Source organism: Microtus oregoni, unplaced genomic scaffold, assembly GCF_018167655.1.
Source record: "Microtus oregoni isolate MIOR12 unplaced genomic scaffold, Mior012 000013F_ref0000133, whole genome shotgun sequence".
Taxonomy (NCBI): domain Eukaryota; kingdom Metazoa; phylum Chordata; class Mammalia; order Rodentia; family Cricetidae; genus Microtus; species Microtus oregoni.
The window spans coordinates 31,867,295-31,890,481 of NW_024543072.1; the positions used below are offsets into that span (position 1 = coordinate 31,867,295).

The following is a 23,187-nucleotide window of genomic DNA, read 5'->3' on the forward strand; positions in this document are numbered from 1 at the left end:
GGCTCCAGATCTCATTGTAGATGGTTGTGAGCTACCATGTGGTTGCTGGGAATTGAACTCAGGACCTCTGGAAGAGCAATCAGTGCTCTTAACCTCTGAGCCATCTCTCCAGCCCCCTACTCAGGAGATCTTGTCTTTTTCTATTTCCCATGTAGATTAGATCCATGTATGTCTTAGCGATGTAATTTTTAAAGTGCTCCGGACGCTATATGCAGATACTATGTCATTTTACATAGGGGATTTGAACATCTGCAGGGGTTGGGTGTCTAGAGGAGTTCCTGGAACTGATCCCATTGGGCTATGAAGGAGTCACTGTGTGTGAAATCTTCAGCATCCTTCCTGGTGCTCAGTATGTTCTGTGGGAGTGTCGAAGTGTTGATGATGTGATGTTATCCCTCAGATCAACCTGTCTGTCTGTCTGTCTGTCTGTCTGTCTATCTATCTATCTAATCTATCATCTTTCTAGCTATGTATGTATAATAGTCTATCATCTATCTAATCTGTCATGTATCTATGTGCCTATCCAATCTATCATCTTTCTGAGGGTATTTTATCACAGCAGTAGAAAATGAAAGTAGACTGTTTCCCAGAGTTCTCGTCTTCTGATGTCACATTCACAGGCCCATGTCAGCCTGGACTTATTCTCACATAGCATGCACCATCACTCTTAGCCAATTTGTGGTTGTTTTGCTCTCAGACTTAATTTAGCTGTGTCCCTCTTTAGTTGCTGCAGGCTGATATCTGCTTAAGCTCCAGATATCAAGTCTTCACTATTCAACAGGAAGGAGGAACAAAAAGAAGGGGTGCTTAATTATTTAAAGCAGATTCCAGGAACTTTTCGATTAAGACCTGCATATTTAAGTGACTAGCATTTAGCATAATGACAGACTGCAAGGAAGGGCGGGAATGTCAGTGCCCAGATAATGCTCAGGCCTTGAGATTTAGAACACATAGCCAGCCACCTCTGCAAAGTGTTTTGCATTTGTTCGGCTAAAATCTAGGAGGAGAATAATCTAAATCAAGGCTGACTTAAAAAAGGAGCGGTGTATGCTAGGTTTAAAGGGAAGGAGGACTTCCGTTGTGTCAGAGCCCTGCCAGTTCCTGGGGATTTAAAAACCAAGTCACAGCTGATCCTTGGGCTCTGGGACTTCTTGGGTTGTTGGAATGATCTGTGGCCTCTTCGGGGTATTTGAGACCCTTATACTTTGAGATCATGTGTGTGCATTAGGGCACGGTTAGTATGCTTGGTAGTTAGTTTGCCTGCTCAGCAGGCCATGATTTTGGATCACCTGCTCCAAGATGAGATGGCATTCAGCTGCTCCAGGGAAGCATTTGACAACTTTCTGCTGTTGCCACAAGGTTGGTTTGCTCCTCTTAGAATCAGTAGATTTGAACTCTGTTCTCAGTTGCGGCCAGGGCAAATTATAGGCATTTTGATGTTCTCACACCTGTAAACTAGAGCCTCTGGGTTGTGTGGGGAACACCCCTGGTCCCCAAAGAGTGATGTAATGTCTGGGGGCCATGGTGTTTTCTTCTTGAGATGGACACCATAGACCTTAGTGAAGACAGAAGAGTGATTGGTGTGACTTATTTACATTACCAGAGCAAAGGGACCAGATGGCTGTTTGTGCCTGGCCTTTCTACCACCAGCTGATGAGGTCAGTTGAGTTCAGGGCAAGGAAGTGAGGAGTCTGCCTGCTATTGGCTCCTTTCTCCCACTGTGAATCTGAAGTAGCCTCCCCAGAACATGACAGGCAACTTGATGGTATTGCGGCACGCTGGGCAGAGTGGCCCTTAGCCAGGATGTCTCTGTGAGGCTGCTGGTGAGAACTACCACTCCATTCCTCAAGGGACACAACCAGCCTTCTATCCCTGCAAGAGTGGGGCCACCGGAGCTCTCTGGCCCTGGCCTTGACCAGAACCAATAGACATCCTGGGGGTTGGAGGGCAAATGAATGGCAAAGAGGCAGAACAGTCCTCACTGCACTGCTCCCTCAGCAGTATTGGAACTGGCCAGGAGCATCTAAGGATTAGCTCCCAGAAGACACACCACCCGAAATAAAATAACCAGATGGTGTCTGGGCTGTGCGAACCATCCCTTGTATGAGGATGGATGCTTTTACAGAAAAACCCTTTCTTTAGGACAGAAACCGTGCAGCAGGCTCAGCAGCTGGAGGGTCCTGGTGGCTAGCTGACACTTTGGGGCTTCCCAAGGGGCAGTGAGAGTGTCCCTGAGAAAGGGCTCCGTTGTTGAGCACATCTGGTGCACTCAGCCTGTAGTTACTGGCTCCCAACAACTGGATTCTTCTGAACATAACATTTCTAGAAGTTTTGTGTGTGCATTTTCCACTTTTCATAGACATTTATCACTTGCCTGCCTTTAGTTATATGACATTCTGTGACATTTAACACAAACAGTGAGCTTAGGATGTGGTGGGGCTGGACACTGTCTGCTCAGTGTTCTGGGTCCGCTGTCCCTGCCAATGTCTGCTGGAATTGGAAGAAATTTGTGGAGAATATTGGAGCTGCTACCAAACCCACTTCAGTTCTGGAGTGATAAAGAGGATTGTGTGTTTGAGCCCCGAGACTGAACACATCATGTTTTTGCTTGTATTTAGACAGTAATTCACAGTTGCTGTAGGCCTGTCCTACCTTTTTTTTTTTAAGATTTATTTATTATTATGTATACAACATTCCTTCCATGTATGCTTGCATGCCAGAAGAGGGCACCAGATCTCATTATAGATGGCTGTGAGCCACCATGTGGTTGCTGGGAATTGAACTCAGGACCTCTGGAAGAGCAGTCAGTGCTCTTAACCTCTGAGCCATCTCTCCAGCCCCTGTCCTACCTTTTAAAAATACAAATTTCAAAACATTTTTAAGATTTATTTATTTTACTCTATGTGTATGAATGATTTACCTGTGTGTATGTCTAATGACCAGGGAGGTCTGTCTGAAGGTGTCACATACCTGGAACTAGAATCACAGATGATTGTTTGAATCATGATGTGGGTTCTGGGAATCGAACCCTGGTCCTCTGCAAGAGCAGCAAGTATCCTCCTCCCCACAACAGGGTTTCTTTGTGTAGCTCTGGCTGTCCTGGAACTCACTTTGTAGAACAGGGTGGCCTAAGACCACTGCCTGGCTTAAGAGCATCAGTACGTTTACCTGGTCCCCTCCTGTCCCACTGTCAGTGTGTGGGAAGTAGCAAGAGGATAAATGTTCTGGTGCCCCTGCGATAAGGGTGGAGATATACGAGGTGTGGTGCACCCCTTAATCCCAGCACTAGGGAGGCAGAGGCAGGCGGATCTGTTTCAGGCCACTCTGGTCTATAGAGAGAAGAGAGTTCCAGGACAGCTAGGGATACACAGAGAAACCTGTCAAAAACAAAACCAACCAAACAAAAAGAATGGAGCTCTGCAGAGCTAGGCTGCACCCAAGCTCCCCCAGGCCGTGTTAATACCTGTGAGCTGTTTCAGGGTGTCAGAGGTGGGCCCTGGCTTTGGGTGGCTGGGCTTAGTACTGACCATCAATTGACCTTCAGACTAGTGGTTTCTGTTACGTAAGGTTATAATAACCAAAATAATCTTGTTAAAAGGGCGGGGCCCAGTTTGTCACCAAAATAATAGTTAATTTGGCTCTTTTGAAGTAGGGTCCTACTGGGTATTCATGATAGCCTTGTTTTTTTTTTTTTGCCAGCCTTCCAATTGCTACTATACCCAGCTAGTGATTATTTTAATTTGATATTGATGTTATAGGATTTATTATCATATACATACCTTTTATTTATTTATACATGCAGTGCTCAGGATTGGGCTAAGACCCTAACATGCTAGGAAAGCATTCTACCACTATTTTATACTTCAGCCTCCATCATAACATTTTTTTTAAAAAGATGCGCTGGCTAGTTTTATGTCAACTCGACACAACCTAGAGTCACTTTGAAAGAGAGAACATCAACTGAAAAATGCCCCCACTAGAGTGGCCTGGGGGCAGATTGTTCTTGTCAGGCTGGCTAGCTTTGTACAGTTGGCAGTGGTGGTATGGTATTACTGTGGATCAAAACTATTTAATAGGCTAAATTTTTCTAGAACCGAATAGTTAATACGTACACACACGCACGCACGCACGCAGCTTCATGAAATATGGAAGAGTTCTGTGGTTCAGAAAAGCATACAGGTGAAGCCCATTCTCACCACCTTCGAGTGTCGGGGTCAGATGCCAGTTCGGAGAAGGCAATCCCAACCTGCAGATGCTGGGTGGTGTGCTCATGTCTCTAGCGTTTCTAGTCTTGAATTAGAGAATTGCAAGCCCCGCCTTCCTCTGTTTGATAGCTCTTTTTTGAGGGTGGGGGAGCATCTCGGGGAAAATCTCCATCCTCAGGTCCAAAGTTGTTTTAAACCCTTATCCGTGTAAAAGTATCACAAAAAAAGGAAAAACCATTTTTGAATAATAACTGCACCAAACTATTGTTCCTCCTTCAAGGTTTCTTCCTACTGGGCTGTATGAGGAGCATGCCCCATAGTGCAGTGCAGAACAGCCTGATATGTCAGATTAGGGCAACAGGAATGGCTGTTGTTCTCACAATCAGATACATCAAGCAACTTTATAATAGTTGTGGCTTTACGTTTTGGTGTGTGCTTGTTGTTAAAATCAGATGGCAAAATTTATAAAATAACAAAACCTAGCCCGGGAGCTCTCGGGACTTGCTGTTTCTTCTTGTCTAATGTAACAGATTAATCAGCTCCACAAGGAATGTTGAGTTATTCCTTTTAGAGCCTTTTTTCTTCCTAGCCATGGCTGTCCTGGAATGCACCCTGTAGATTGAGCTGGCCTTGAATTCAGGGAGTGCTGGGATTAAAGGCGTGCACCACCACTGCTTTGGCACTTACTTCTGGGAGCGTCTTATTTTGTTATTAACATGTTTCTTTAGTGCACGTGTGTCCATGTACACGGGTGTCAGAGGACACCGTGTGGGAGTCCATTCTTTCCTTCCACCATGTGGCTTTTGTGCGGGTCTCCCACAGATCATCAGGCTTGGTGACCGGCACGTTTCCTCACAGAGCCATCTTGCCCAGCTGCTTTTGGTGTGTTTTGTATTTGAAGATTTTTTTTTTATTTATATGCACTTGGGTGCATCTGCATTCGTGTGAAAGCCAGAGAGGTTGTTGATGTCCCAGGAGTTGGAGTTAGAGGTGATTGTGAGCTACTGCACCTGGGTGCTGGGGATTAAACCTGGGTCCCCTGGAAGAGCAGCAAGCACTAACCGCTGTGCCATCTCCCCAGCCTTTGCTGCAGCTCTTCCTTGCACCAGTGGAGGTGTGTAGGGGCCCAGTGCTCTGTGCTTATGCAATAATTTTTATTCCGTTGGCCTGTCTGCAGAGGATTAGCTCCACTTTCTAGTGTTTGGTGTGTTTTTCCACAAGGGGATAAGAAGGCGGATTAATACTTCTGTTGTCACTTAACTGGCTTTCAGGAGGAGGGAGGCCATTGCCTCCACACCTGCTAGCACTGAGTGCCCTGGGGAGTAGCATGTTGAGGACTTTGGGATCCTTAGACCTCCTTTTAGCAGGCTGGTCCTCCCTTAGCCTTTTAATTAGCCGGATATTACTTGGGCTGCTGGCTTCTTCCCTCAGCTCCTCTATAGCAAGGATAGCAGCCTAGGGGTCGACACTTCCTTTGTCCCAGCACACTCCCACACACCTTATCTTATTCCCGCTGTCTTCTCTCCTTACAGTCTTCCGTTTGTGCCAAGATCGTGCAGCTCCTGGGGCAGAATGAGGTGGATTACCGCCAGAAGCAGGTGGTCATCCTGAGCCAGGATAGCTTCTACCGGGTCCTCACTTCAGAGCAGAAGGCCAAAGCCCTAAAGGGCCAGTTCAACTTTGACCACCCGGGTGAGTTGGGAGTTGAGGGGTGTGTGTGTGGAAGGTGGAGCAGGTAGTGGTTGTGTTCATGAGGAAGGACTTAGCTTCTCCCAAGTCTGTTGCTGTCGACAACATAGGGGCCCAATGATCATCTTGCTTGGCTGTCCTGGGCTCACAGGAAAGAATGGGTTTTGGGAGACTTTGCAGAGAGCTGATTGAAATTGTGTTGAATGAAGGTGAACCATGCAAGCCTGGGCAAAGATCCCCAGAAACAAACACAGCTGCTCCTTTGCCTTGTGATGTGTAGCAGCCTGTACCACCACCACCCCGGCACCAGTCTATGGGCTCCGCTTGGAGACCAGCAGGAAGGGAAGTGGGGTGTCTTCAGGTGACCTCCTGAATGAGTTTTGCTGATAGCCCCGATCAGTGTGTTGCCCCTTCAGATTGTTTAGGTTTCTCGTGTTGTTGGGAATCAGCTCTTCTTGGTATGGGACCCATGCTTAGCATATGCCACTCCCAGGACACCAGCTGACCTTTGGGAGGAGGGGATATGTTGACACCAGGTTTAGAATGTCAGCGGAAAACAAACAAAATTAGTTTGCCAGAACTCACCCACACACTCTGTTTTAGGATCCAGGGAGTGTTTGTATTTCACCGTGGGTAGACATTGGCTTTGGAAGGGCAACGTGTATTGGGTGTGAAGTTTGTTGTGATTTTACGACAGGTTAGTTTAAAACCAAGAGCTGTTTTAATAGTTTGATTTCCTTCAGATGCCTTTGACAACGAACTCATCTTCAAAACACTCAAAGAAATCACCGAAGGAAAAACAGTCCAGATACCCGTATATGACTTCGTCTCCCACTCACGGTAAGCAGGCTGGGCTAGGCCAGAGGATGTTAGCTGCTGTAGCTCAGAACATCCCAGGGGTGCACTCGGCTTCCTTCCTCCTCTCCCCACCCCCCTTTCGTAGTTTTTTTTTTTTTTTTTTAAGTAGGGCTTCTCTGTGTAGTCCTGGTTGTCAATGGATCTCACTCTGTAGTCCAGACTGACCTTGATCTCAGATCCTCCTGCCTCTGCCTCCTGAGTGCTGGGATTAAAGGTGTGTGCCACCACTGCCTGGTACCTTCCCCATCTTCAATGAGGATGTTTCTAGGAATGGCTGGATCATTTCCTTTTTCCCTCTGAAGGGTGGGCTTGTTCTTTGGGCTGGTGTAAGGGGTGGTTGGTATCTCAGGGTTTCTATTGCTGCGACATAACACGATGACCAAAAAGCAGGTCAGGGAGGAAAGAATTTATCCAGCTTACACTTCCACATTGCTGCTCACCACTGAAGGGAGTCAGCACAGGAACTCACACAGGGCAGGATCCTGGAGGCAGGAGCTGATGCAGAGGCCATGGAGGGGCCCTGCTTACTGGCTTGCCTCACATGACCTGCTCAGCCTGCTTTCTTATAGCATTCAGGACCATCAGCCCAGGGATGGCACCACCCACCATGGGCTGGGCACTCCCCCATTGATCACTAATTGAGAAAATGCCTTACATCTGTGTCTCATGGAGGCGTTTCCACTACAGAGGAGGCTCCTTCTCTCTGACTCTAGCTTGTGCCAGCCAGGACAGGCGGTGTGCTTGTTTGTTGTGATGTACATCTTTGCTCCTTAAAGAAGATGTCATGGGGAGGACCAAAATGAGGAGAGGGAAGAAACAAAGCAACGTTGTCTGCTCTCGTGCTGTGATTGCTTTTGGACAGTGTGTCAAGGTAGAAGGGTTCGAGACCATCAGATGCACGTCCCAAAGTTAGTCCCCGTTCTCCAGACAGCATCTCAATCAAGACAGACTAGCCCCTCCCGAGGAATCCTAGAGCATAGTTAGATTCTGAGCTCTCCCTCTTGGCCCTCATGTGAGAATAAATTTGGGAGTGTTCATACTTGTCCAGACACAAGTCTTCAGGCGTGTCTGGACACATCTTGGGACTCCAGGGCCACAGGCTGCACTTTTAGGTGGCTTGTTCCCAGGTGTGGCTCACTGTACTAGGCTTGTAGTGGTTCAGTAAATGTCCTGATCTGTGGGCAGTTACAAATGTCCCTGGCTTCTCATTCTTCTGATTACTCTCTGACATTCTCCTTTTCTTTTGAATTCTTTTAAAACAGGAAATTAGACATAATGTTTATCCCTTACCGGACGTTCCTGTCATTTTAAACCTAGCCATCGCCCCTCCATTATCCTGTTCTACATGTTTATGCCCTTAGTGCCTTTCTCATAGCCCAGAACTTGAGGCTGCAGCGAGGGTCGAGGTAGAGGAGGACAGGGAGAGCGTGCTTTGTAGGCTGTCTTATTCCCTCATTGGTGCCTCCTGTGGGGGGCAGATCCTGCTGTGTGGGGACTCAGAGCAAGTTAACACCAAGAATCATGCTGACGGTATCTGTTGTACGGAACCCGCAGGGTTGTGCAGGAAGGAATAAGAGTCCACTGTAGGAACTGGAGTTAGGCATGTTGGGACTGACTTGGAAGGGGGCAGCCAGGCAGTAAGAGAAAACAAGCCTCAAACCTGACCACTGGAATAGACATTGAGGCTCATGGAAAAGTGCAAAAAAGCGCCATATATGGCTTCCAGCCTCTAGAGTCTGTCCCTCTGTTACTATCTTTTGTATTTTGTACATTGTGGGTTTTCCTCATCATCTTCTGATTCTTTGTCAGCAGTGCGACCTGGAACCACACAAGAAGGAGATGTGGGTGAACTAGAGTTTCCTGCTGTAGGCAGAAGTGGTGGTGTGCGGCCAGTGAGACACTCCAGTGCATGGCTTTTCTTCCAGGTTCAGGGAAACACTTAGAATACAGCTGGGGGAAGACAAGGGCCTGTGGAATAGTGTGAAGGAGGGAGGAAGGCTTAAAGGAGTAGAGTGGAGAGGAGGTTCATCCAGGTTGCCTGGAGGAGGTTGTAGTGTCCACTTGAGACTTTGATACAAACGCAGGTGGAAGATACTTACGGAGGGACAGCATCCTCTTCTGTGGGCTGTTCTGCTGACCTCCCGGTGTTTGCACAGAGATCTTTTGTTGCTTAAGGAACGTAAAGTAGTTTGCGAATGGTAGTTCACTTGGTAGCTAGGCAACCATAAACTCCACAGAGTTAGCAAGGAAAGAGGCAGTAGGGGCCTGTAAGGAGGTGTTAGATAGATACCTTATCAAAGTCTAAGAATTGCCTTGAAGAACAGGGCTCAGGGAAGCCCCAAGCAGGCCTGTCTGTGAGAGACCCATTCCATGACCATTTCGTAATCTGTCACCCACCTGGCTTTTGAAAAGTTGTATTTACCTTAGGATCTGCCTTGGGCTGCCCAGCTCTGTAAATGATTTATCGGTCTATAAGGATGCCTTTGGAAGATGGGCAGAGAACTCGAAATTTGAACTTCTGTCCAGTGCTTTCTCATTCATCTTACCATCCTTCAAAACTTCTCCCCTCATCTCTTTCCTTTGCTTCTCTCCTCCTCTTAAGTTGCCCCAGGTATAGAGGAATGGGTGGAATTGTATAGCAAGAACTGAATATCTGATTCTTAAGGTTCAGAATACTAAGTTGCAGAAGTGCCAGGCACGAAAGCATTCCTGGAGACACCTTCAGAGAAACTAGAAATCATATCCGCTTTTGTAGAGGCAAATGCCTTGTTTATTGTCTCCTGTCTATGCTGTCCACACGTACAGGCAGCTAGAGAGAATGATACCTTTACAGACACAGTGGCCTGATTGGAGAACAGCGTGTGGATGGGATACACAGGAGATAGTAACCTAGACATAGATGTTAGAGACAAAATGTCTGTATTCTTCAACCTGTTTATTTTATTTAAAGAATGATGGTTGCCAACTCTTTCTGATTTATGGCAAAAGTTGAGAAGAGCTTGCCCTAGCCTTCTTAACACCTTCTTGTCTGTGGTGGTGACCTGGGGCCTCTGGGCCTAGGAGCCACGCTTCTCTACTGTTTAGGTGTATAGAAGGATAGAACCCGGAACCCCAACCCAGCAGATGCTCTGATCCTCGCCGTTACCCCGGCTCCCTGGCCATTCAGCCTGTCACTGCTCTGTGCTTTGCAGGAAAGAGGAGACGGTCACTGTCTACCCCGCGGATGTGGTGCTCTTTGAAGGGATCCTGGCCTTCTACTCCCAGGAGGTCCGAGACCTGTTCCAGATGAAGCTTTTCGTAGACACAGATGCGGACACTCGTCTCTCTCGCAGAGGTGCGTTTTGTAGGCTTCAGATGGCATGATTGGGGGCCACCTTGGGAGCAGATAGGTGGGAGCCCGTGAGAGGCATGTGCACTCCTGAGTTTGAGTCCTGGACCGTCCCTTATGCAGCTGTGTGCCACTGTGGCCAGGCCAGCTGTGTTAGCCCAACCTCATGACATCCTGCCACCTAGTGTTTAGTGACATTTAGGAAGGGATTAGTCACTCCACTGTTTAGATAAAGAAAGGCTTTTGAGGTCACTAAGATGAAATAAGTCTGGTTTCCTTGGGAATTGTCTAGTTAAATGCTCAGGTCTTTTTTTTTATTTTCTCATGAGGCATCAAGGAAAGATGCCTTGGTCTTGGAAGTAACTGTAGGGCATCTGGGGACAGGGACCCCTATGCCCTCAGTGCCGGGCCCCTTCTTCCACCATCTGCTTCTGCGTGCTCTCATTCTCTCTCCCCAGCCCTGGGGCAGATTCCCCGGCAGGCTTTCCTGAGTGTGTACCCGTGTGTCTGTCCAGCCCATGTATTCTCAGAAGTCGCAGAGCTGGTTGGGGAGCTGAGCCCTGCCAGATGTCGAGCCATGTGCTTCTACTGGGAGCTTTTGGGAGGAGGAGGAGAAGGAGGGTCAGGCCACAGGGCTGAGGAGGAACTTTGGTGCAGGCAACTAGAGAAAATGCTCATTCCCTGTACAGACACCGAGGCCTGCTCTGAGGGCAGCATGAGAATGGAACGTATAGGAGATGTAAACAAGACATTAGGAAGTAGCCTGGGCTAGGGAAATAGTTCGGCTCAGTGGGTCGAGGGCTTGCCCAGCATCTACGGAGCCCTAAATTCAATCCCAGCATCACACAAACAGGTATCTTAGATACCCATGTTACACCCAGGGAGGTAGAAGTAGGAGGGTCAGAGATTCAAGGTCATCCTTAGCTCTGTAGCAAGGCCAGTTTAGACCCTGTCTCAAAAAGATCCTAGTAGGTAAATCTGTGTTTTTGGACATTCTAGTTAATAGATTGATAATATAATCTAATATTTGGCAAGAGCTGTTAATAGAACCAGTAGAGCTGAGAGAGACTAGTCTGGGTTTGCATTGCATACTCATTTGGAGCCAACTTACCTCTGTGGGGAGGGGGCAACAAAGGTCTCACTGTGTGAAGCGGGGAGAAAGGGCAGGAGAGCCACGATACTAGTTTCGGCAGGCAGGTCCCCCATCTAGCTTTGTGACATTGATGGCTCTAGGGATACCCCAGGTTTGTGTTTCTTTATGGCGCCTCCCAACTTGCATGCATCTGTCCCAGTGTCTGGCTTGTCACCTCACCGACAAGCCTAGCTCTTTCCTTGCTTCGTGGGTCATTGTCCCTGATGGTTGCCAAGTTAAAGAGGCAGTGTGCTATATCAGGGAAAATGCCAAGACTGCGGCTCCACTGCTCATTGATGTGTGGCCCTGGGCAGGTTGTGTTTTCACCTCTTAACCTCATTTTACTGTCCTCGAGGGATAGGTTAGAGGTGATGCAGGACAGTGCCTGCAGCACAGTGGTTGACAGTTGATGCTCTCGGGTCAGGATCTGGGAGAGGTAGGTGGCTAGTATCTTCCTCTGTGAGGTAGGTGGCTAGTATCTTCCTCTGCAGTGATGCGGGGACTCTGGAGAGTCTGACCCCAGGAGCCTGTGCCCTACTGGCTGACTGACTAGTCTTGCAAGTGGGACTCAATCCTAGGGAGACCTCAAAGGAAGGAGAAAAGATAGCTTCTAGGGAGTCAGAACCAGCTTTGGAGTAGCTTTTTTTTTTTTTTTTTTTTTTTTTAGTTTTTCGAGACAGTGTTTCTCCGTAGCTTTGGAGCCTGTCCTGGAACTAGCTCTTGTAGACCAGGCTGGCCTCGAACTCACAGAGATCCGCCTGCCTCTGCCTCCCGAGTGCTGGGATTAAAGGCATGCACCACCACCGCCCGGCTACTTTGGAGTAGCTTTAAAGTCTTTGGAAATAGAGTGGGTCCTAACTCAAATCAGGTCATTAGAACTTTCTCCTTCCCTTTCTCGGCCTGAAGTGGGGAGAGGGTCTTTATATGAATATGGGAAATCCCTAAAGTGATGTGAAATAGGGTTTCTCTGTGTAGTGCTGGCTGCGTAGACCAGGCCGGCCTTGAACTCAGAGATCAGCCTGCCTCCCTAGCGTTGAAAAGAAAAACATGTGTACCTAGCTCTCCCTGGGGTTTTCTTTGGCCAGTGCCTGCCTGTCCCTTGTTGTCCAGGCGGGTTGCTGTCTCTTCATCTCAGATGTATTTTTACGGGCCCCCCTCTGCCAAGCTACGTTTTCTCATGCACCATTTGTTTCTACAAAACATGCTTGGCGTATGCTTGGTGGAGTGCAGGGGGCGGCAGGGCAGGGGCCAGTCCCTAACAGTAGTAGATACAAGGCTGGAGAACATTCTGAGAGAATTGAATACCATGTTCCCCTCCCACCCCGTACCCCCCATCTTTCATAACCTCTAATATTCTAATAAGGGAGGAATTGGTCTCGGAATCCTAAAGTGCCTGGAAAGCTCAGGCCCTCCTTGGTTCCTTTCCTCTAGGTGACCCAGATACGCTTCCCTCCCTGCTCTTTGCTCTTGCCTGCTCCTAAGCATCAGGACAGGGAAGAATGGGGCATGACCTTTAGAGCTAAAAGAGCATTGCTGGCTTTGGAAGGACTCAGTGGCCAGGCAGGGAACTGGCAAACTCGTCACTTCCTGCCCATTACTGCGTCCTTTGGGAATGATCCCATCCTGCCCGGCACATGTGTAGGGCTCAGGCTGGGATGGGATGGGGGTAGGGCTGGAAGCGTTGGTTCTTTTGGAGTTTCCGGTTTGTGCCAAGATCATGTTCTGACTCAGCCCTTGGCCTGATTCTGCTTCCTGGCAGTACCCAAGGAGCAGAGCGTTTCAAATGCAGTGAGCCGTTCTACTCTGTTTAAGGTGACAGCTTCCTTGAAGGCTTAGGGAGTTGGGTGACAGTGCTTTCTGTTATTGGATGTCTTCAGTGTCTGGGGCCCATTTCTTTGATGTGAGCCTTCTTTCTTTCCCTCTGTCCCTTTTTAACATACTAATTGCATGTGTTTGTATCCTTACCTTTCCAGTGTTCTGCAGGGTCCCCCCCCCCTCCTTGCCCTCTTCCCCCCATGCACCTTGCCCTCCTCACATTGATTTTCCTGTCAGGAGCCTCTGCTCTCCTGGAGACCCCCCACCCTCATCCCCGATTGTGCTGGCACTGCAGTTGGCACAGGAGGCTAGGCATATTGACCATACTGTGCACTAGCTGCCATGCTAGAGATTGTCTGTACCCCGTTTTCTTGAACAATAGCTTCGTCACTCAGTTTGTAGATTGCTTGCCTGGCATGAACACAACCGAGGGTTTGATACCCAGCACTGCATAAAAACTGGGCACAATGGCAGACACCTGTGATTCCAGTTTTCGGGGGTTAGAGGCAGGAGCTTTAGTTTAAGGTCATCTTCAGCTGCATGTCTGGACCAGCCCAGGCTGCATGAGATTCCTCCCTCCCTCAATTATAAATAGAATGTTCTTTGTCTACCTTTTGTTTAAGGAAATGAAGAGGATAATTTTAAGGTAAATTTAAGGAAATCAAAGAGGTCACAGGAGCAGGAGTTTCTGGGGACGCAACTCACATCTAGGTCACTTTCCTTCAGGTCCACACTCATTAGCTAACGAGAGCCAAGCAGTCGTGGGCTGTGTCACTTCCCCGTGGGGTTTACTGCATGGCCCACTAGCTTCTCTTATAACAGATGAAGTTACCAGGTTGGTCCGTGGGCAGCAGGGAGGTCTGTGTGGGATTTGCCGTAGGGAGAAGGGCAAAACTCTCCAGGGTGCTAAAGCTGGTAGTTTCCTGAAAAGCATGCATTGTGAAACAAACCCAGCACCAAGCACTCCAAGGGCTGCACCTGATTGCACACGCTCTAGTGCGTGCAGGAGAGACCATGCATGTGTGCGTGTGTGTGTGTGTGTGTGTGTGTGTGTGTGTGTGTGTATATATATATATATCTGCTTAGTGGCATGGCTCTCCAGAATCTCATTCACAAAAACTCTCCATGTTTGTTTGCAGAGATTTGAGTCTGTTACCTTCTGTGGTAGTCTCTGGGGATATGGGTGAAAATTTAGCAGGCTGACAAGAAGTTTGGAAGTGGCAGCTGTGCAGAGGGCTGTGTGGGTTAACAGGACCTCCTGGACTCCCTTCTAGTTTACTTCTCCAAGGGGAACTGAGGCTTAGGGAGGTCAGGGCACAGTGACAGAATCAGGATGCCCTGGCCCTTAAAACTAGTGTTTGCCGCAGGTCCCTTACTAAAAGGTTCTGAGGAAAGATGGTAGACGGTAGATGGTAAATCTCTATCCATCTTGGTTTCCTCTGGCTTCGGCTCACTATTGCCCAGAGTGTGGTTTTCTCACTGAAGAGTTTTCTATTTGCAAACTTGTGTGCCCCAGGTGAGCAGAAAGAGCTTCCCCACCATTGGTCTTCCTGCCCAGGAGATGGAGGGAGGTGGGTGGTTAGCTGACCGACCCCACAGCAGTGAGTCTCTGGATTGGGAGCCCAGGTGAGCATTCTGCAGCTGGGTGCCACTGCTTGCTGTTGTTGCGACTCTCCGGGGATGCCCTGATCTTTTCTGGTTCATGTTGAAATTTTGTTTGTGTGAAACAAGCTGCTAGTCTCAGCCAGGCACCCTTTTATGATAGGGACCACACTGTAGTAGAATTCGATGGTTTGTTTTCTGAATCCATTGCTGCTCTGTCCTAGGGCAAGTCTCTGAGGAGCCCTGACTTCTCCATCAGCGGGGTGACCTGTAGGAATCGGCTGTGTTACCTTGTACACTGTTTTCTTGATTTTTGTTTTTCCTTCTCTTACAGTGTTGAGGGACATCAGCGAAAGAGGGAGGGACCTTGAACAGATTTTATCTCAGTATATTACGTTCGTGAAGCCTGCCTTTGAGGAATTCTGCTTGCCAGTGAGTTATACTCTTTGTTTCTACTACATGTACATCTTGACATTTAATTATTTAATATTTTTTCAAAAGGTTTGTTTTTATTTTATGTGTCTAGGTGTTTTTGCCTATGTATGTCTATACACCACATGCATGCAGTGCCCTCAGAGGCCTAAAGAGGGCGTGAGATCCTCTGGAGGCAGAGTTAGGGATGGTCCTTAGCTGCCATGTGCATGCTGGGTCCTTCGTGACAGAACAAGAGCACGTAACTCACCATCTAGACAGATGCTGAGCCATCTTCTAGCTCCTTTCTGATGGGTTTAAAAGCCTGTAGGTTCCTGGGGTCTCCCTGGCTTGACTCTTACTCCTCTCTCTTGAGTGAGCATCTTAAAAGTTCCAAGAGGTGGCAGACTAGGTTCTGTCCTGCCGCCTTTCTTCTTCTTAAGGTCACCCTATTTCTGTGCATCTCCCGGCATGACCTGCATTGCTTGCCTGGGAGGGCTACAGTATCAGACTTTACCCGAAGCTAGCCTGGGATAGACCTCGGCTGGCGGGAGGCTTTGGAAGGCCAGAGCACTGGTGCAGGGCGGGCACTGCTGTGGGTGGATAGTTCATTTGGGAAGTGCTGGATTGTGGTGAAATCCTCTTCCTTACCTCCCTCCTGGCACAGCTGTGCCTCCTGGAGCATCTCGAGTTGTCTAGTAAGCCAGTTTTCTGAGAACCAAAGGGGAATGGCCCTCAGCGCACAGTCAGCCAGAGAAGCACATCTCCCTGGGAGAGACCTAATGGGACATGTGGAGGGGAGCTGGCAGAGACCCGGGTTGTGATTGGGATTGTGGGAAGACATATTTGATTTAGGAGAATCTTGACTCACCATGTCCTCTCCGCTGGAGCAGGCTCAGGACTGGCAAAGTTGGCCTTGGTTATTTATAATTAAGAGAAGGAGAAGTTGGGACTCAGGCTGGATTTTGAGTGGAATCACTTGGGAAGAGTGATGCCTGGGAAGGTCTTCAGGATAATTGACTTGTTTGTGCCTTTGCTCCTTTCCTGGAAGAGATAATCCTCACCACGCCTGCTTCAGTCTGTTAGGAGGCCTTCACCTTACACCAGGCTTGACTTGGTTTTCAGTCAGGGACTGGTGAACTTCCTGTCAGCCTGAGCTCTCAGCCCACCGGTTGCCCTCTTGAAGGTTAGGTTTCTGGGACAGGGCTCTCAGGGCCAAGAGTCTGTTTACCTGAGTCGTGTCCCCCCCCCCCCCCCCCCCCCCGCCCTCTTTTGACTTTCAGAGAGCACAAAGGGATTTCATCATTGGGAGCCAAACGTACTGACATTTTGTGCGGTTTAACTCAGCTGTGGGCCCGCTGCAGATTCTGGCTAAGTGTTTTCTGGGATGTTTGTGCTCAGGCCCTCTGTCCAGCTGCTCTTGGCTCGGGGAAGGACAGTTAATTTTTCCATAGTGGGGACCTGAGAAAGGTCTGGGGTCTGACCCTGACATGACTCTAGGTCATATTAGGAGGAATGAGGACTCTCAGGCAGGCAAGAGCATGAAAAACCCAGGGGCATAGTCCAGACATTTATTTCTAGTATGGCTCATGGAATCTCGGTAAAAGAAATAAAAACAAACGCAACACACAAGGAACATGGTTTCACTTTTTTAAGAAATTTACTTTTTATTGTAATGAGAAGTGAAGCTGGTCACCAGGAGGGGATTGTGATTGTCTTTTCTGACTTCCACTGAGAGCTGGGTGTGAATAGTGTCACCCTCCAGGCTTCTTACAGACTCAAGGTGAACAGATCCCGTGACATGTACAGTTACTATTGCTTTGCTTTGTTGGTGCTGGAGGAAGAGCCCAGGATCTTTCTCATCCTAGGCAAGAGTTCGACCATTGAGCTCGTCTCCAGCCCTTTATGTTTGGGTTTTTCTAATTAGTATTGTTCCCGGTGTGGAGGCACTGAACGCGGCTGGTTTTTGCTGTAGGAAGTCTTCCAGCCAGTGGTGTCCCGCCCACTGGGGCGTGGTTTCCCGCCCACTGGGGCGTGGTCTCTTATATATGCTGATGTGGAGCTCGTGTCCGCCCTCTTTTCCAGCAGCTCTTCCTGGTTGCTGGATTTGGTTTCTGTTTTCCATTCAAGCAGAGAGAGGATTCTGATTTGTGAGTTTACCCCTAAATATAACCATCTATTCTCAGTTCTGAGCTAGTGTGGGATTTCTTTTAAGTGTCCTTCCACAGGTTTTAAGGTCATGTTCTCTGCAGGTCCTAGGTAGGAACAGATGTTAGGCATTAGTGTAGTTACCTGGGGGAAAAGCCGGCTTTCTAATGTGGATATAAAGTAGACATTGGGGCAAGCATTCAGCTAAGCATTGGATTATGAGTTGATTTTTGAATCAATTGCTTCATGGGAACCACTCTCTCTTTGACAAATAAAAGCCGTCACTCCTTTTCCACATCCTCTTCCAATATTCATATTTTAGCCCTAAAGGTAATTAATTCCTTAGGCCTCTCCTTGTTTTTAGGTGCCTTTTGCAGTATTGCGTTCAAAGCCTCAAGCTGCTGCTAGGGACTGACTGGCCCTTCTCTTGTGCCATTCATTGGAGAGGGGCTCAGGTTTCTTCCCGAATGCCCCTGTTGACACGTTGTAAATATCTCTCTCCACAGACCAAGAAGTATGCCGACGTGATCATCCCCAGAGGTGCAGACAATCTTGGTGAGTACCCGTGCGGTGTCTTCCTGTGGTCAGTACTTCTATCCACATCGGTCATAATTTGGGCACAGCGTGACCATGCAAGGTCCTGAAGTCTGTGACAGTCAGACAGGTGCTTCTGTCTACAAGTCTAGTCGTGGAAACAGATCCTTGGCCATATGTATATCGATGTTGGGGGACAGACATAATCTGGTAATCTCTGGCACTCCAGTAATGACGCTTGGACCTCTGGTACCCAAGACCACCTTTCAGTGAAGGTAGACTTCCTGATCCGATGTAGGGTGATGTTGCCATCACACCAGGGCCACCCTTACGAAAAGGAGTCACATGGCTCCGTGACTGCAGAATTCATGTTTGGCACGTCTAGGAAGTAGGTGGCCATCCACAGCCTTGACCTAGTGTAGCTGAGTTCATCGGTTGCACAGGGCTGGACCTCATCTTTTCATTCTCTTTTATTTCACTTTTCTTTCGTTTAGAAAGTGTGTGCCCCGAGTTGAGTGTTCATCACAGCAGTGAACATTACACTGTTTTAAGGAAGCATGACATTAGCATTCGTAACCAAGTTCAGGGAACGGACTGTGGATCTACTCTCCTGGAATACACTCCGCAGTCTATGTTAGTTTCTAACCACACTGACTCTGTTAGGGGTATAGGCCTGTTTGGTGGCCCTCAGCTTACACAGTCTAGAGAAGTGTCACGTGACGTCTTCGTCAGTCACATCAGAAAGTGGTCCTTAGTTTGGGGCTAGAGGGTGGCTCAGTGGGTAAGCATTTGCCCAAATACGGAAGTCCAATCTTAAAGCCAGGCATGGTGGTACACACGTTTAATCCTAGCACTCAGGAGGCAAACGCAGGTGGATCTCTGAGTTCGAAGCTTGCCTGATCCACATAGTGAGACCCTTGTTAAAGAAAACTCCCCAAATCCTTGGCCATGGCTGGTCTGTGTCTGTAACCTAATACTATGTGGATTGGAAACTCGGACCCCTGGTGCCTAAGACTCCCTTTCGGTGAAAAAGTGCCTAAGACTTCCATCTTGATCCGATGCTGGGGCTTGTCTTCCAGCCTAGCTGTCTCCAGGTTTAGTGAGAGAGACTGTTTGAAGGGAATAAGGTGGCAATAGAAAAGGACGCACCTGCCATCGTCCTTTGACCTCCCTACACTCTCACACATTACCCCTCCCCACACACGACGCATGGCGCACACTTTTAGCCTTGGTCAGTGGGCTGAGGTACCGAGTTTCTTTCTGATGCTAATGTAGCTCACTCTTCTGTGGGAAGACAGGACTTTCTGTGTTGTTGCGCTGTTTGGGACATAAGTTGATAGATGCTTAGGAAAAGGAACTTAGAGGTGATTGGTGGTAGTAAAGCCATCTTCAGTCACATCCCCACAATTTTTGGGTTGCTTACTTTATCTAGGGGGACTCTGATTAGCCGGATGTCATTCACTGGGTCTCATTTCCAGTCCTATTAGAATACTTCACAAAGGCGGTGTCCTATGAGCCCAGCTGGAGGGAGGTAGGGAGGCTCAGGTGACTCGCTCTGGAGGGTCAGGGCCACTTTCCTTGAAGTCTTGGCCTCTGGTTCCTGTGTGCCCTTCTGTGCATACAGACCGTGTTGCCCTCCTGCCCCTCCCTAACACTGTTGCTCTCTGCTCCACAGTGGCCATCAACCTCATTGTGCAGCATATCCAGGACATCCTCAACGGAGGGCTCTCCAAGCGGCAGACCAACGGCTATCTCAACGGCTACACCCCTTCACGCAAGAGGCAGGCATCAGAATCCAGCAGCCGGCCACATTGACCCCTGTGCCCTGACTCCAATTCCCAGCCCCCAGCTCCAAGCCACAGGAGGGTCGAGAGGCTTTGGTCATCTGTACATACGCCTCCTTTGAAATTACTGTATTTAAGAAAACACCGCGAAGATGAATTGCCTTGATTTTCTTGTTTTCCTTTTTTGTACTTTGGAACAGCAAATCAAACAGAACTTGACCCTGAGCTTAAGTGACAAACTGTGCCAACTATTACTGGTGATGCCTAATTATGACTCCAACGTGTAACCAGTTATAAATACACATACATACATATATAGAAAAGGATCTATTTTTGTGTAAATGTACAAATACTGTAAAGCTGTTTGCCATAAGTATTCTACAGGAACCTGTGCATGGGTGTTGGGCCTGGAGCCCCACTCAGCAGGGCTCTATGCTCTGGCATCTGGGGAGCCACGGGGGGGTGGGTGGTCAATTGGTTGATGTCCCTTGCTCTCAGCACTCTGGGCCTCAGTAGGGATGGGACTCAACTCTCAAGGCCCCCCTGACAGATGTGCCCTCCTTGAAACTGGAGCTAAGAGAGATACTTTTGTTCTTTTTTTTTTTTTTTTTTTTTTTTTTGGCGGGGGGTAGTTGAAATTAAACTTGATCTCGACTCAAAAACTCAATCTCAGGGAAGAGGCCCACTGAAGAAGACCAATCTGGCTGCCTTTCTCCTTGCCTCACTCTGGCCCTGTCAGCCTGGGTGGCTCCACGCCTCCATCCTTCTTCTGCTGTCTGTCTCCTAGGAAGCCAGCGCTGTCTTTTCTGCTCTGGGGGGTCGGGGGGAATTTTTATAGGATCTCTTCCTGCAGGAAAAGAGAGTTAGGTGTTGGGAAGGGTGGGATTGTGACCCTTGGCATGTTTAAGGAAGAACTGCCTCCTAGGGAAGTGAGTCGTCAGGTTGTCTGGACACATTATTGGCTATGGAGCTGCTCTGTGCAGTCTGGGCTTTGGTTAAGGACATCTGGTGTTGACCACTGACAGTGGCTTATAGGATGCCCCTGGGAGTTCCACCCATGGAGCTGGCAGTGACTTTTTGTCCCTTCTGAGCTGGAGCTGTTCAGTAAGACGAGGACAGTGTGTGTCTCCCATCCGAGAGTCCCACGAGAGCAGTAGTGTCAGGGTGATTGCCTGAATCCCACCGTCCCATGTTAATGTGGTGGCTGCCCAGCAGGAAGGGGCTAGGAGAAGGGAACTATTTCTTAGAAGATATTAAGGGAGGGTATTTAAATCATGGGTACCTAAGCTGGGGTTTTATATTGGAGATGCCCGAGGTAGGGGCTTTCAGCTTTCCTGAACACTTCCTCTTGGTGGGAACTCCTTCCTGGAGGAAGCTGATGTGCTGAGAAGAAAACTGGAGAAAATGGGGACCAAGCGAGAAGGGACAGGTGTGTGAGATAGAGGCCTCAGAGCCAAGGACTGTCACGTTGGTGGTCGCCATCCTGCAGTTTGTAGGTCACATGCTTAGTTACTGGTACCTGGACACTGCGGAGCCTCCTCTGTAGGTGGTGCTCAGCCCTCTGAGCTTCTTACTCCGTTCCTTTCCAACCTGGCTGAGGTTTCCTTGCTGTTTCAGCACCGTCCAGTTCCCTAATCAGGATTCAAATTTGCCTCCAACTCTGATTTTCTATTTAAAAGACATGAACCTAGGCCTTCATAGAGCTTTGCCGTTTTCCTGAGGCACCGGGAGGCCAAGGCGCAGGCTCTGCAGCGAGTTCCCATGATGGCAGCTGCTGCTGGAGCAGGGAGCGTTTGGCTCAGGTACCTGTGGGGAAGGCACACACTCAGCAAGACAGATGTGTCCTAGAGTGTCTGGGGGACAGTCTTTATCACATCAACTTCACGTTTGCGGTAATCCTGAGATAAAAGGTAGGTTAGGGCCTGACCTGGGATCCCAAGGACAAGGGCCTTGCTGGGATGGCGTGTGCTCATGGGAAACCCATTCGTGTCTGCAAGAGCCTTGGCCTCTCAGTGGCTAGCATGCTCAACTTTACTTGAAGCTCCCAGGTGCCAAACCACTTAGTGCCTTGGCTGTCTATCCCACTGCCGTGGAAAATGGATTCTTCTCATCTCTGAGCCTTTACTTAGCCGCTTCCTCATCTGCCTAAGGTGTTGGGACCAAACCTCCAGGGCCTCAGAGCAGCCCGTTCCTAGCTTGGACACAGCTTTGGGACTACCCTGTCCCTACTTCCTGGGAAACTAAGCAATTCTGACTTGGCTCGAAGCAGTGTTTGCTGTGTGCAGGGAAGGGAAGGGGGCTCTGCTGCTCTGAGGCTGCCCAGCTTTTGGCCAATTGTGCATTTGAACTTGAACTTTGTATAGGAAACATTGTGGTCTGAGTCTTGAGGTTCTGGGTTTCCAATTCCGTTGGAGAGTTGGAGGTAAACTTACTAAGAAACCATGGCATTTGTGGTTCTGAGGACTTTTAGCTGTTCAGAGAGGAAGGACAGCTGAGCGGTGCCACGTAACATTAATCACAGGTGCACAAATCCCTTGGCTTCAGAGCCACCCAATGGTGCTCGCTTCTCCCTCCTGGCTCACATACTGTCTTTAGGAAACAAGCTTCTAAGCCTTGGGTCACAGGAAGGCCCAGCCTCACACTCCATCATGCTAAAGAAACTCAACTAACTGTGACTTCTCTTTGGGGAACCCGAGGCTGGTGTGGGGGGGAAAAAAGAAAAAAGACAGGAATCTGAGTTAGAGCAGGCCCTGGAGAAGGGCGTGGGGTCAGGCCTTAGGGGGAGGGCGGTGTCCAAGTCACCTGTCTCAGAACTAATTAATATTCACGATGGTGGCTACTGAGAATGTGGGGAAGTTGCCTCCAGCTTGCTCTAGCCAAGGTGGGTTGCCTGTCTTGGGAAGCAGCTGGGTCAGGTGTTCCGCTGAGTAGCCACGAGGGACTGGTCCACGCTGACTGCAAGCCTCTTGCAGGGAAGTGTTTTTCATTGGGCTGCCTGTGGAGAGGCTAAGGTCAGTCCGGGGTACACACAGCCTGGTGCTTCTGGGAAGGACTGGCTGACCTCTGCCGTTTATCCTTTTACTCTGGGCAGATGACAATGCTTGTGTTGGACAAAACAAGGCAGAGAGCAAGTTGGGAAAGGCACAGATGTTGGATGCATCTGGAGTGTGCAGGGCCCCATTTAGGACTCTGGCTCTGGGCCTGCTCTGCTCTCAGGATGCCAGGCACAGTGACAAGGTGTTATGGCAGCTTCCTGTTCTCTCAGGCAGTGACTTCCCATCCAGGCCTGCCTCGGGAGCGAGGGTGAGTGGCTAGGTAGATACCTAGGCTGTTCTTTTCCTAGAAGATGCTGTCTCTTCCCTTCTTGGTTTTACTGCCCTACCTTTGTTAGTGCTATGAAATGACCACATCCTATGTACTTGCTGTAAATAAAGACGGACAAAAACTACCAACTCGATTCTTTTGTGATGCTTGGTTAGAAGCAGCCTGCGGGAACCTGCTAAGAACTCGGGGTGGAGGGAGGGCTGGACCTTGCTTTTCTGGAGGAAGTGGTTGCCTAGCCTGCTGTTTAGGCCTTCTGGTCCTGGGATGTATGGAGCAGACTCCAGGCCCTAGGTGGGCTCAGGTTCCCCTGATGTTACTTGTCTTGCTGGGCCACAGTTTCCGGGAGTCCATGATTCT

The 23,187-nt window shown here is 48.9% G+C and overlaps 1 protein-coding gene across 1 annotated transcript in view; it reads left to right on the forward strand.

Moving 5' to 3' along the window:
• The window catches only part of Uck2 (uridine-cytidine kinase 2), a 68,505-nt gene extending 45,557 nt beyond the window's left edge, over positions 1-22,948 (forward strand). Inside the window, exons 2-7 of the mRNA XM_041662688.1 lie at positions 5,738-5,897; positions 6,638-6,734; positions 9,944-10,086; positions 14,964-15,061; positions 17,695-17,743; positions 19,398-22,948. Coding sequence (XP_041518622.1) covers positions 5,738-5,897; positions 6,638-6,734; positions 9,944-10,086; positions 14,964-15,061; positions 17,695-17,743; positions 19,398-19,537 — 687 coding nt within the window. The 3' untranslated portion in view covers positions 19,538-22,948. The remainder of the gene's footprint in view (positions 1-5,737; positions 5,898-6,637; positions 6,735-9,943; positions 10,087-14,963; positions 15,062-17,694; positions 17,744-19,397) is intronic.
• Positions 22,949-23,187: the final 239 nt, after the last annotated feature.